We start from the raw sequence: 14526 nt of genomic DNA, 5'->3' as shown, positions 1-14526 counted from the left end.
CCACAAAAATGGGAAGCTATACTCCATGTAGGTAAAATATATCAAAACACAGTCTATTGTCATGTGTAAAACTAAAAAGAACAAATAAAAAAATTAAAAAGATTCGCCCACTGGTCCCAATGTACAGTAGGTAGTTAAGAGAATCAGACAACAGGTAAAAGGGCTCTTCTCCCCTGTGACTCCCATTACTGTCCCACTCAGGCTTCCACAGTTCACTAAGCCCTCACCTACCAGGCAGCAACTTGCCAGACACAGGACATAAGGATGGATAAGGAGACCCTGTTCTCATGGAGCTGCATCAGGCAAAGAAGACAAAAATCAAATCTACAAGGAAACGGCAGACATGAAATCTGCCAGCAGAGGCTGAGCGCACAGGATCTGGTCTTGCTGCTCCTGCATACTAGGTTAACAGACATTTCCTTTTAAGTCTCTCCAGACCTCCTCAATAAAGAGGCAGCAACAATAATGTGCCAGACAGGGTGACTGTAAGGATTGAAGAAGATACGAGTCCTCCTCACCATGCTTAACCCAGAATGAGCATTTACTGAATTAGGTATGTATTATTAGAATGATTGTTACAAAAGAAAGAAAAACATGGAACTTAGAACTAAGAAAACTAAACACTTGGTGGAGTCCAGGATGCTACATTTAAAACTGGATCTTAGAGAATGACTATGAATCTGCCAGCCACGGGAGGAAGGGCATTCCTGAAAAGGACAGATTAGCAACCGTGGGTTCTGGGAGCCAGAATCAAGGCTGGGCCAGGGAATATACGACAGAGATGGCAGATCACAGGAGACAGCACTTAATCCTGTGGCCAGGGAGAAGGGGAGAAGAGGAGCATGCTCAGGTTTGGCCCTGACCTCTAACTCTGAGAGCAGTGCTACATCTTTTGCTCATCCATCCAGAAGACTGAATGAATAGAGACAAGTGACATAAGGCCGGGAGGCCAGATGGGGTCCAGGGGAGAGAGGACAGCCTGAAGAATAGTTGTAGGGACAGGCGCAGTGCTATAAGCCTGTAATTCCAATGACTCAGAGGCTGAAGCAGGAGGGTTGCAAGTTCAAGACCAGCCTCAACAATTTAGTGAGCCCTAAGCAACTTAGCAGACCCTGTCTCAAATTTATACACACACACACACACACACACACACACAACACAAAAAATTAAAAAGGGCTGGGGATGTGGCTCAGTGGTAAGCACCCCTGAATTAAAATCCCAAGTATTCCCCACCCACCAAAAAAAGAAAAGTTGTAGGGATTGAGTGAAAGCTTTCAAGTCTCAATTTAGTTATCAGGTGGCTTGGAAGACTTTTTAACTTCCTAATTGGGGAAGTTCTGAGTGAGGGACCTTTCTCCTAAGGGATCCTACAGCATAATAGTCATACCCCGAAAGGGCTCTTAACATTTATTTCTGTAGATTTGCTCACAAATTCATCAAGGCCTACAGGTAAACTGGACACTTGCATGGCATTGGGAAATAGAGCAGTTAAGACAGGAAGACTGTCTGTCCCCATACATCAGTGTGGACTTTACCTGCAGTGGGGGGGATGCAGAGAATAACAAGCACAACAAATAAATATACAAAGTCAGATGTGTTCGATGTAATGAAAAATAATGAACAGCATAAGGATAAAACAGGGTAAGGGAAGAGGGGCAACAGAGGGTAATCAGAGACAGCCTCTGATCACATCTGGATGGACCACAATGAGGGAAGAAGACATGAGAAGGGGAAACAAGCATCCAGGCAGGAAGGAACAAGTACACACCCTCCCCAGGGGAGAAACATGCCCACAGCCCCACAAGATACCAGTGTGGATAGAACAGGGTGAGCAAGGAGAAGGTCAGGAAATAAGGTCAGAGGCCGGCAAGGACCATGTGGCATGCAGCAATGGTACACTGCTGGAAGTTAGATGGAGTGCCACTGGAGGGGTCTAAGAAGGTGGGGGTCTGACTCATGTTAAATTCAGATCATTCTGGCTGACTTATGGAAAATAAGCTCTGACATGGAGGTACAGAAACAGGGTGTCAGAAGCTACTATAGGGTCCCAGAAGAGAAGCGAATGGTGGCTGAGACAAAGTTGTTAGCAGAGGAGGTGGTAAAAAATGGTCACATTTCAGATCTGTTTTGAAGGTAGAGCAGCTGGGCTTAGTGATAAATTGGATGTGGTATGAAAAAGAAACAGGAATCCAGTATGACTTCTAAGTTTGGAGCCTGAGGTGTGTTCTGCATGCTGCCACTTGTCAACAAAGGAAACAGCAGGGAAGAAATGGGTCTGGGGCAGGAAGAGGACGAGATCAAGAGGTCTGGTTTACACAGAGCAAAACTGACAAGCCTTGTGGGTCCAGAGGGACACGTCAGGTAGGCAGTAGGACGTGGAGGGAAAACACAGGGAAAGGCAGGGCTCAAGGTAAAATCTGATGTGCTGCTAGCAGGTAATCCTGAGACCAGGTGATAAGCCCTAGAGGAAGAGAGATGGAGGAGAGACTCAGCACTAACCCAGCAAAGGTGGCTGAAAAGAAATAGCCTAGTGAGGAAACCCAGGAGCAGCAGCATCCTGGCAACCTGAAAGGAAGAACAGTCAGAGGCTTGGGGCTGCAGGACAGCTGTGGGACAGAACTCCTGAAATGACCACTGGGTGCAGGTCATGTGACCATGACAAACAGTGTCACTGGAGTGCTGGCCCAGGGAGACAGGATGGAAGGAAGGGGAGAACAAATATGCACAACTCTAAAAGAAAAGCAGGGCCACCTGCTGAGACAGAGGGGAGTGTAGAATGAAGGACACGGGTTCCACATGAGAAGAGAATGTCACAGCATGTTTGCACACTCACGGGAACAACAGCAGACCAGGAAACCATGTGGGCTACTCAAAACATACACCAGGAAGGAAGGGGCGTAACTCTTCAAATGGCTTGAAAAGCTGAATAATCTTTACTCAGAATGCTGACCAGGGCATTGATTAGAACAAAAAAGAACATTATCCATTTTTTAGCTTCTGAGACTAGAATGGTTCTAATAACTAATAGAAAGAAATCTCCAAGGAATACCTGTACCAATAGAAGTTGGTCCCAAATCAAAATGACATATAGATGTCATTTTAATATACAACGTAAGTAAAGGAATTTAAAAGTGTCAGAAAAAGCTGTGATTTGATAAAATTTGCCTTTTTAAATGACACCACAAAGTCAAGATTAAAATTTCTGAATTTTATTATTTTCTACAATTTCCATGAGCAAGAGATACTCACAAGTTACACTGGTTTAATCTGTAAAATTTGTGTCGTGCGACACACAGTCTCCATACATATTTTGCTGTTTCCATGTCTTCCTGGCAAACAAAATATACATAAAGTAATATGAAAGCACACACAACTTGATACTTTTAAATGCAGAGTTTGTTGAGGACAAGACATATTTGGGTGACACTATGTTAAAGTCACTTGTCCACACACTCTGGTTTTTTTCATTTTCTAACACTGTGCCTATCATATGATGCTAAAGGTAGGATTTAAATGATGAAGACAAAAAAAAAATCTGACCTAAACAGTTCCAAAATGACTTGGAGATTAAAACATAAAAATATCACTTTCATTTCTTGATAAATATATTCAAAAATAGCTGTTAAATTACAGATCTACAGAGCTACTCATATCAGTGGATTCAGCTGTCAGTCCTTACTTTCTCTCCCTTGCTTAGTCTCTTAAGTTAAAGGTCATGATCAGAGGGACTTATTGCAAAAACTCATTCACTCATTTCCGAGCAACTACTCTTTGCAAGTGCCATTTGTAAATGTTATATTATAAAACTTCATAATGCTTATAAAATGAAAGTGTAATTTAATGCTGACCCTCCCTCCAAACACACAAAAGCCCACAGAATATGCTAACTTATTAACTTTTAGGAAAAGCGTTCCATGCAGATCCCTAAAGTTACCTCACAGTTTTGGAAAACTGGATGGTCCTCCTCTTTATTTGCCAGCTCTACTGCAAAAAAGGATTTGTTGTGGGACATGTTAGCAATATCCTGCCACCTGCAGAACAACAGAGAAGAGCAATGTGAATATGGTGTATACTGGGAGACAGACACAGACTTTTTCTTAAGCTGATGCATAACTAGTATTTAGTTAATCAATTTTAAAAGAAAATAATTATTTTCAACAGCTAGCATAAATTTTCTAATGGAAGTGAGAGCAGCTATAAAGTAAATGCCTATACATTAAACAAAGGAAAAGATATTTCAAAGATATACACCAAGAATATACTTAATGCCACTGAATTACCTGCTTAAAATACTAAAGGGGTATATTTCATATTCCATAAATAATAAACAATAAAAATGTGGAATATATTATCCTTATTTGCTATATTTCAGCTTGATGATCAAAGATCCCTATCTTAGTGGCTGCCAATGCCTCAACCATTCACTCAACAGACATTTTAAAGGGTCCCATGCCAAGGGTGCCAGGACAATACTAACTTGCAATAACTTCCAGAGATACTATGTAGTAAGGGCACTTCCGGAGGGTGGGGGTATCGACATATACAACATAAGAGCAAATAAGTCCTGTTAAGTGCTATAGGTAAACAGGATGAATAAGCCACAAAAGCAGGGAGGACTGGTGTAAAAGCCTTCAAGTTGAAGATGACTTCTAAGTGCAAAAAAACCAAGGAGTGACTATTCTGGGTATATTCGCTAGGCCTCAAAATCCTATCTTGCACTTTCTAATTTTTAGCATTTTTAGCTTTCATATATTAGTATTTGATTTTCTTAGATAGCTGAAGTAATTTTATAAAAGGGATAAATAGCTCTGGAAGAAAATGTGTTACCTACTCTATTAACTTCATTATACAAACTGAATGTATCTCATCTGAGCTTGCTTGAGATCAGAAGTATTTCAGATTTTGGAGTTTTTAAATTTTGGAATATTTGTATAGACTGATAGTTGAGACTTCCCTACTCTCAAAATTCAAAATATGAATGAATGTTTCCAAATCAGAAAAAAAAGGGAAACACTCCACCACTGACTACATCCCACCCACCAAATCTGAAACTTTCTGAACACGATGATGGCTCAATAGTTTTGGATTTTTGCACTACAGATGGCCAATCTGTATTGGATTTACTTATATAAAATTTGTTAAAATTAAAATCAGGGGCTGGACTGTAGCTCAGTGGCAAAGCACTTGACTAGCATATGTGAGGCACTGGGTTTGATCCTAGCACTGCTAAAAAATAAACAAATAAAGGTATGCTGTTAAAAAAACAATCCACCCCTTTAAAAAAATGGTATGATCAATTAGTCTGATCCAATGTTTCTTAAGTCTAAAGATTATTATCGTATTAAATAAGGTGGTTGAAAACATTCCTATCCAATGATGAAGACAACCTAGTGTTTGCCTCAAGTATTTCATGTGACCCCTTGGGCACCATTAGAGTCCTGCCCATACATCCATGTTCTTCTCCCGTCCCTAACTCAGTATGCTGGGAAGACAATGTTCACTGGTTTGAGGAAAAGTACTCATGAGGAGCTGCCCAGCTAGGGCAGTACAGTGTAGAAGAGGGGCTCTGTTCCTGAGCCAGGCCTGTTCCCTGTGGCCTTAGTCACGAAGGAGAACATAAGGCCAACAAGACAGTAAAGGAAGTGAAGGAGAGATGTCAGCTTAGTGGGACAATTCTAACAAGGAAAAACGAGCTCAAGAAAAAATGTGAGGGATGGTTTAAAAAACTTGAAGAGCTTGTGTTGGCAGGGAAGCGTAGCAGGAAAGGAGGAATAAAAGGAGATATGAAAAAAGGAGCTGAAAACAGTGGCTGAGAGGCCAGGCTTTAAGTGCAGAGTATGCGTTCTAGTCTTGGTTATGCCAGTTAATAATTGAGTGACCTCAGACAAATCATTTGGCTTTTCTAAGCTTCAGTTATCCCACATGCAAAGCAGTGATAATACCTGCTGCTCAGAGTTGTTACAAAGATTACATGTGAAAATACACAGAAAGCATTCAGCAGAGCATCTGGCTCATGAAAAATTGTACTCAGTAAATGGCAGACACAAGGGAACCAAAAACCCAAAGTGACAGAATCTGTTTTAAACTACTTTATAAAAACAATACTGGGCTGGGGATATAGCTCAGTTGATAGAGTGCCTGTCTCCCATGTACAAGGCCCTGGGTTTAATCCCCAGTAACACACACATACACACACACTCACACAATGTTAACTTAATATTTTCATCAAGATGATAGAATCTCTGAGTAAAATATTGTTATGAAATAACACTGAAATTTCTAAAATTACAGATTTTAAGGGATTATAATGTAGGGAATTGAACAACATGATGATCCAATTTACTTTGTTTAAGATATAAATTAGAACACAAAATGCTAGGAAGGTAGTTTTAAATTATCCATAATTTCATTCATTGCTCAGAAATTACACAGCACAACCAGGACACACATCTATAATCCCAGCTGCTCGGGAGGCTGAAGCAGGAGGATCACAAGTTTGAAGCCACTTATTAAGGCCCTAAGCAACTTAGTGAGACACTGTCTCAAAATAAAAAATAAAAAGGGCTCAGATGTGGCTCAGTGGTTGAATGCCCCTGGGTTTGATCCCCAGTGCCAAAAAAAAAAAAAAAAGAAAGAAAGAAAGAAAGAAAGAAATTACACATCATTATTCAGCTATTATCAGCACATCCATAAACATCTATTCTGTCTTTCCTATGACCCAGACTCCAAGATTTCCACAAATGAATAATATAACAATTTTATAATCTGGTGGGGGAGGGGGAATCAACATTACAAAAGTATTGAAATTTGCTGTAGATGTTGGTATTTTAGGAATTTTGTTACGGAACTAGAGTCAAAAGAAAGGTCTAGATTTTCCACAACAAATAGCCCTAGAAATCAGCTTCAAATGAAAAATTCACACCAAAACAAAATAAGTAAGTCATCTTGGTGCTGGGGTGTTAAGATGGTCTCTGGGTACCATCCCCAAGCATTATGGGGAAGAAAACAAAAAAAAAAGAAAAAGAAAAAAAAAACTAGTTCATCATTTTAAGCACATTTTCTGCACCTTTGGTTTTCTTTTTTAATATTAATTCTTTTAGTTGTGGATGAACCTTTATTTTTATTTATTTATTTTTATGTGGTGTGACAATCCCAGTGCCTCACACAAGCTAGGCAAGCACTCTACCACTGAGCCACAACCCTAGCCCCTACACATTTGGTTTTGAAGAGAGTGGTATATCACTGAACCACAACATTCACGTGGTATCCCAGTCTAGGAAGGGAATATTTCCATTTTCTAATAAAACCAGAGGAGAGACTTGTAATCACGTTAATAACTCTAAGTACTTAAAGAAAACAAACAAACAAACACCAATGGGAGCCACAGAATACATACAGAGACAAGAAAAATACCTAAATATCACAGGAGGCCTTCCATTCTTGTGTTTCACAAAGATACCTTCAAGACATGCTCCAATGGCTATGTCACTCCCTTGGCTGTCCTAGGAGGAGAGAGCAGAGAAACACTCAGGAAGCAGATGCATAACTGCATTCAGTTCCCTAAACTTGTTTCCCAGATATAAAATGTTCAGAAAATCTACAAAGTAACTCTTCAGAAGGAAATAGTCCAAATGAGATAAATATTGTATCATGTAAATACATATGAAAACTGAGAGACTTTCAGTTTCTTAAATACTTAAAAACCTCAAAGTACAAGTTGCCAAATGGGAATGTTTTACCACAAAAATTTTGTTCACAAGGACCTTAAGCCTTTAAGTTTTCACACTTGTCTATCAGGGCACCCTCAAGCTTCCTCACTATTCTCTCAAATTGCTAAGCCTGGTTTTAGAAAGCCCCAAATACCGAGCCACACTTACCTGGCAGGGTAGCTTCTCTTCTCCATAGCCATCCATCCTCTCCACTTCCTGCATGTAGAGCATTTCAGCATCGGGAGCTGTGAGCCCTCTGAAACCCAAAAGAGGTTAGTAAGGCTGTTCATGATATGGAGGAATGTTAAATAACACATTTTTAAAACTACACATCAATCTGGTATGAGACATTATAAATATTTCAAGCTGGTTAAGCATCTGTAATTGGTTACCTAGCTCCTTCGATTAGTTACCAAAAACGGATACCTGCAAAGCACTACGCTAAACGCTGAGGGTTGATTTACATAAGATCCTATTCCTTATACTTTCGTAAGGCGAGAGAGTGAAACAACCCCTAAGGGAAAGCTGGGAGGTTTCTTTCCTAAACCATTCAGGTAATTGCTTACTTACCCAAACTGTCAGGTATTCCGGAGAATCAGTGCTTAACTGCCAATAAAGGCAAGGAAGAAGCGTGAGGAGGCAGATGGAAATCCCTTTCAGCTCAGAAGGCTAGAGCACTACCAGGATGGTAAGCAAACAGTGTGGGAAAGAAGAGGGCTCCAATGCACGGATACTCGCCTCCCCAGCTGCACCTTCTCCGGTTCCCCCCACCCCCACACGCAGCCGTCCCAGTGCAATGCACCTCATCCCGTCACATCTCTGGACTTCTATACAAGTGAATCCCGCTTTCTGTAACCCTGTCACCCACATGTGAACCAACCCCTAACACTCCTCACAGCTCAGTTGTATGCTCCAGCATCACTGCTTGTCCCCTTCGGAGAACTCCCCCAATGCCCACCCTTAGGCCCTGTGCAGTGTCCCCGATACCTTCTGCCCTACACAACTCTCCCATTGCACCCCATTATCTTATTATAGACTATAAGGCGTACTGGCATTACTATAATTACCATTACAACAGGTTCTCCTGCCCGACCCTTAAATTGCAAGGTGGTGGGAATGCACTCTTGGGAGGCGGAATTATTCTATTTATCTTTGAGCCACAGCATCCAATTCTCTGCCTCATACAGAGTAGAATACTAATGATTTCCTAAGCATTGTCTTTTAAGGAAATGCACAAGTGAGTGAATAAAAGTGACAAAAGGAAGGGCAACCTGTGCCTGAGGATCAATTATGCAAGGGAAAAAATGGTTGGTTTGGACAGCAGAAAGTTAGAGCTGGAAACAAGGCAAGATTTAATCAACTTGCGCGGGCAAGAAAAATCCATGAGCATCTGCAGAAGGAGCGGGAGAACAGGAGGGCACTGTTATTATAGGAAGACTAACTCTTAGTGAGGTGAATTATATGGGATTGGAGTGGAAAGAGTAGAGGTAAAAGGGTTATTTTATTTGGAAGGGAATAAACCATCAGAACTCTACCATAAAGTAGACTCCTAACTCATTTGGGCTTGGTTTTCTCATCTTTAAGATACAGATAGTAGTGTTTAATGTGTACTTTAGTTATAAGAATTTATTATATATAAAGTACCAAGAAGTATGTGGTTTTGCCTTAAAATAAGAGCAAGCATTCTCTAGAAGAGGATTTTTCATATAGGCAACATAGAGATTCACATCCAAGATAGTCAGTAACCACTAGCACAGAGGACACCAGAGTCAGGGCAATAAGCCCTAGAGCACCATGAGGCTCCCTGGCAGACAGAAAGACTGTTTTCAAAAAGATGCAGGGGTAAAGAGAAATACTGCTGCCAAAAGTATACCAAGGCAAATAAATTCATACTTGCAGAATCGAAGACAAGTCCTCCTGATCTTGCACTAATCTATACAAGCCTAGGTCACTGACCTTTTTTAATATATGGGCTGATAAATTGGCACCCTTCGATGACTAGCTGCTTTCAACTACCTCAGTTTCCTCATTGGTTTAAAACATGAATAACAAATGAATTCAAATGGTTACCCACCTGGCACATTGAGAGTTAGGTAAAAGTTGGTTACTTGTAATAGCACTAGTAGCAGTTATACGAAAGTTCCAAATTGGAATAAATCAATGCAAATTTTCAAATTTAAACAGGCATTAATTTCATACAATTTCCATGTTGTATTTATTAATATTACCTGTATGTTTGATGTAGTAAGGCCACGTTTTTGGGTTGCTTCTTCCAATACTTTTTCATCTTGTAAGCCATCCCCTGAAGAAAGACCAGCACCTTAAGTATGTAAATGTCTTAGGAAAAATCATTGCTACTATTATTGACTCTTTTCACTTCAGACAAAACAGTGACTAGCATTAATATTTGGGAGCTCTGCTTATGTAGATAATTACAATCTTTCTAAGGAATTAAGTGGCTTCTGCTCAGGAGCCAAAAACTTGCCCTGTCTTCTCAGTTCATCCCAGAGAAAGTTTTAGCTGAGTTATTTCCACATGGTAACACAGTCAGCCAGTTCTGAGCCCAGTGCAAAAACTTCTTGTGCATTCTGTGGTTGACTGTGCAGGCACTTGGAAGAAGGGCAGACCACCTCCCTTAGTTGTTCCAAATAATTTTCATGTCACTTCTGTTAGTAGTAACATTTCAACATTAACTTTGTAAGGCTTCAAGTCTTCAGTGAGAAGCAAAACTTCTGCATGTTCTCAGAAACTGAAAACAAATCTCCTTAGACTCACATCCCAATACAAAACACATTCCGCTGGGCACAGTGCACTGACTACAGCCCTTTCTGTTTCTGTGAGTTTACAAGGATCAAGAACACGTCAGTAGGGAAAGGAATGACACGTGACATGTTTATGAGAAATACTTATTTTTGATGCTATTCCTGCCTAGTAAGTCTACCTCATGAACTTAATTTTAGGGATTATTAAGGGTATGGAATAGACTGTTCAGAAAGAGGCCCAGGGCCCAAAAGAAGTCTTACCACAGGAAACAAGGCAAATTTCTGAAGAAAGTCTTGGGATTCATACTGATCAAAATCACCAAAATCAGCTATAAAAAATGAAAAAATTCACATGTTGATAAATTTACTTTGTATAGCAAAACATACACAAGAAAATGCAATACACAATATATAAGTAAATGGTGTACTTATGATTCAGAAGTCATATTTATCTGACAGCTATAATAAACGGTGTGTTTTTACAGTATCTTTTTAAAATATTCATTAGATGGATTCATGTGTCTTGACTTGGAAAATGCCTATGAATTAAAAACAAGTTACATATAATACGCTCTGATTTTCATAATTAAAAACCAAACAAAACCTTCCCTGTAATGGCATATGCTTTCTTCTACACAGAAAAATGGCAGGAAGAAACCAAGCTGGAAAATGGAATTAGATCGCCTAATTATCTCTATATTATAGCAAGATGTATTTGTTTTAAAATTTTAAATCATTAAAAACAAACTAAGGGCCAGGTGTGATGTTGCACCCCCTGTAATCTAGGTGGCTCGGGAAGCTGAGGCAGGAGGATGGTGAATTCAAAGCCAGCTTCAGTAACTTAGAGAGGCCCTAAGCAATTCAGCAAGACCCTGTCTCTAAATAAAATATAAAAAGGGCTGGAGATGTAGCTCAGTGGCAAAGCGCCCCTAGGTTTCAATTCCTGGTATCCCCCCCCTCCACCCCACCCCCGCAAAAAAAAAAAAAAAAAAGAGTTCAGCAAAAACTTTAAGTTTTTTTTTTTTTTTTTGGTGGTGCTAAGGCTAGAAACCAAGGCCTCATGCACACAAGGCAAGTTCTTCTAACAGCTACATCCCCAGCCCAAACGTAATCTTGATTTTTTTTTTTTTTTTAAATCAGGGATTGAACCCAAGGGCACTTAACCACTGAGACATATTCTGTGTTTCTTGGGGAGTTTTTGTTTTTAATTTTGAGACAGGGTCTTGCTGAGTTGCTTAGGGCCTCGCTAATTTACTGCAGCTGGCTTTGAATTTGCAATTTTCCTTACCCTCCCAAGCCGCTGTGATTATAGCAATGCATCACCACACCCAGCTTCCAAAAGTAATTCTTAAAGTCAAGAAGATACAGCCTTAAAGAAAAATGAAATTATGGCATTTGCAGGTAAATGGACGGAATTGGAGAAGATCATGCTAAGTGAAATAATCCAATCCCAAAAAAACTGATCCACAGTGGGGGGTGGGTAGGGAAGAATGAAGGACCTTTTGGATTATGCAGAGGGAAGTGTGGAGAGGGGTGGGGCGGTCGGAATGGGAAGGACAGTAGAATGAGGCAGAAATTACTACCCTACAGATATGTAGGGAAAAAAATTTTAAATATTTATCACTGTCAAAAAAATGAAAAAGTTTTTCAATATCATAGATTACTAAGATTAATCTGAAATGTTCACATTTTTCCTGTTTCCAAATAAAACTGATGTGTACTTACTAAGAATAAAAAAAAATGCTTGTGAAATACAAAATCATTTCTATTATGGCTGATAATACTCTATAATTTGGTCAATTATTCAAGAAACCAAACAACTGAACATACTTAAAGTAGAAGTGAATATAACTTCATCAACCTCATTGAATGACAGATTTTCTTCCTAGCTAGTAGCATATCAAGTGTTGGAGCTAGAATAATACATTAACATATTAAATGCTTTGGGTATATATACATATACATATTTTTTTTTTCAAATTATTGGATTTTTTGCTTTAAAAAAACAAAAAAAAACTGAGCTGGAACCACATCCTCAAAGACTCCAGATGCTGGGCCCAGGCCATGTTTTTGTTTTTATTTGTAGTTGTAGATGGACAGCATACCTTTATTTTATTTGTTTATTCTTATGTGGTGCTAAGGATTGAACCCAGTGCCTCACAGATGCTAGGCAAGCGCTCTGCCACTGAGCTACAGCCCCAGCCCAACCTTTCTCTTTCTTCACATAAAACATGGTTAAATTTCCTGAAGTCTCACATTTTATTGAAGTAATTCAAATTAATTTCTTTCTATAAATAAGCCCCTTAGAAAACAGCGTATTAGTATTTATAGTTAATATTACAAAAGACAGTTACTTTAAGAATCCCTTGCTGTTTTTTATAACACATTTTAATCTGATAGAGCTATGACATTAGTATTAGTTCAATCATTTCATATGCATTGTTTACCTTGAACGGCTAAACCTGCTAGCTGAATTGCTTGTTCCAATGTACAAGGAATGTTTCCTTCCAAGATATCTTTCTTCAGCTGCAAGTAATACTGATACCTATGAAAATGTCAATTTTATAAAGTAAATATCAATTTATCTCCCATCAATGCTTTTTACCATAATTTGGTAGGAGTATAAACCAGTCAACTAAAACCTTAACCCCAGATGGTTTCAAAGAATGATAACAATGTCCTTGACCATACCTACACACACACACACACACACACACACACACACACTTTAATGTATTATTCTATAGTTATTTCAAAGCTAAAAGTATTTATAAGCCAACAGGTCATTTGTCATATACCCTATAAGATAGTCCCTACAATTTGTTCTTTTGTAAAATAATTTTTTTAGTTATAGATGGACAAATACCTTATTTTATTTCATTTTATGTGGTGCTGAGGATTAAACCCAATGCCTCACACATGCTAGGTAAGCACACCACCACTGAGCCACAACCCCAGCCCTACAACCTACGATTTCCTTTTAGTTGGGAAAATACAGAAACAATGGCTGTCTTTTTTTTTTTGTACCCAGGATTGAATCCAGGGGTGCTTAAACCACAAACCCATACCCCAAGCCCCGCCACCTTTTTTTTTTTTTTTTTTTTAGACAGGGTCTTGCTAAGTTGCTTAGGGCCTTGTTAAATTGCTGAGGCTACTTTTGAACTTGCAATCCTCCTGCCTTAGCCTCCCAAACCACTGGGATTATAGGAGTATCACCACACCCAGCTAAATGGCAGGTCTTTAAAACATCACAGTAACTTGAAAATATAAGGCTTTACTTACTCAGTTTGGCAGAAGTTCCCCAGCCCTAGAAAGTAAAGACTGAGAAAAACTGACTCCTGACATTCTGGATAAGGCTTGTATTAAATTTTTTATGAAATCTCAGAACAATACCTGCTAAAATACTTTAAGATTCTGTAATATGGGATACCTCCGCCTTCCTTGATGCTTTTAAGATATAGAGCACCAGTTACCACCACAAGTTTTAGAGTCAAGCAGACTTAAGTTAAATTCCAGCTCTCTAATTAAGGATTCTGCAAGAATTTGGGCAAGTCATAATCAGTAGATTTAAATTTTGTTTACTTATTTTGGTACTGAGGCTTGCACCAGGAGTACTCTACCACTGAGTTACATTTCTAGCCCTTTTTATTTTTATTTTGAGACAGTGTCTCACAGAGTTGCTGAGGCTGGTCTCAAACTCTCAATCCTCCTGCCTCAGCCTCCTGAGTCACTGGAATTACAGGCATGTGCCACCATGCTTGGCTTTTAGATTTAAATTTTATTACCAGTAAAATGGTACCATTGCCCTTCACAGAGATGAATACATCCAAGCACTATATGTAAAGATCTGAACACAAGAAAAGGAACATAGCTGAGATTCCATGAGTCTCACTTTAAGATGCACACCTTAAGTCAGTAAGCAATACTTCACCTATACCACTTCTCCATTCCAGTAAATTCTAGAGTAAAGATGTACTACTTTATTTGTTCACTGAACAGATAATTACCAGGCCTACTATGTCTAAGCCCTGTTCTAGACACTAAAGAGAGAGTGT

The 14526-nt window shown here is 39.3% G+C and overlaps 1 protein-coding gene across 1 annotated transcript in view; it reads right to left on the bottom strand.

Moving 5' to 3' along the window:
- PTPN21 (protein tyrosine phosphatase non-receptor type 21) overlaps positions 1–14526 on the bottom strand; it is a 64726-nt gene that overhangs the window by 25428 nt on the left and 24772 nt on the right. Inside the window, 10 exon segments of the mRNA XM_079129300.1 lie at positions 3250–3329; positions 3940–3960; positions 3962–4031; positions 7414–7502; positions 7878–7965; positions 9938–9963; positions 9965–10003; positions 10006–10011; positions 10733–10800; positions 12919–13016. Of these exon segments, the coding sequence (XP_078985426.1) occupies positions 3250–3329; positions 3940–3960; positions 3962–4031; positions 7414–7502; positions 7878–7965; positions 9938–9963; positions 9965–10003; positions 10006–10011; positions 10733–10800; positions 12919–13016 (585 nt within the window).

The sequence above is a fragment of the Sciurus vulgaris genome (genome assembly GCF_902686455.1).
Source record: "Sciurus vulgaris genome assembly, chromosome: 2".
Classification (NCBI taxonomy): domain Eukaryota; kingdom Metazoa; phylum Chordata; class Mammalia; order Rodentia; family Sciuridae; genus Sciurus; species Sciurus vulgaris.
This window is presented reverse-complemented; position numbering and strand designations above follow the sequence as displayed.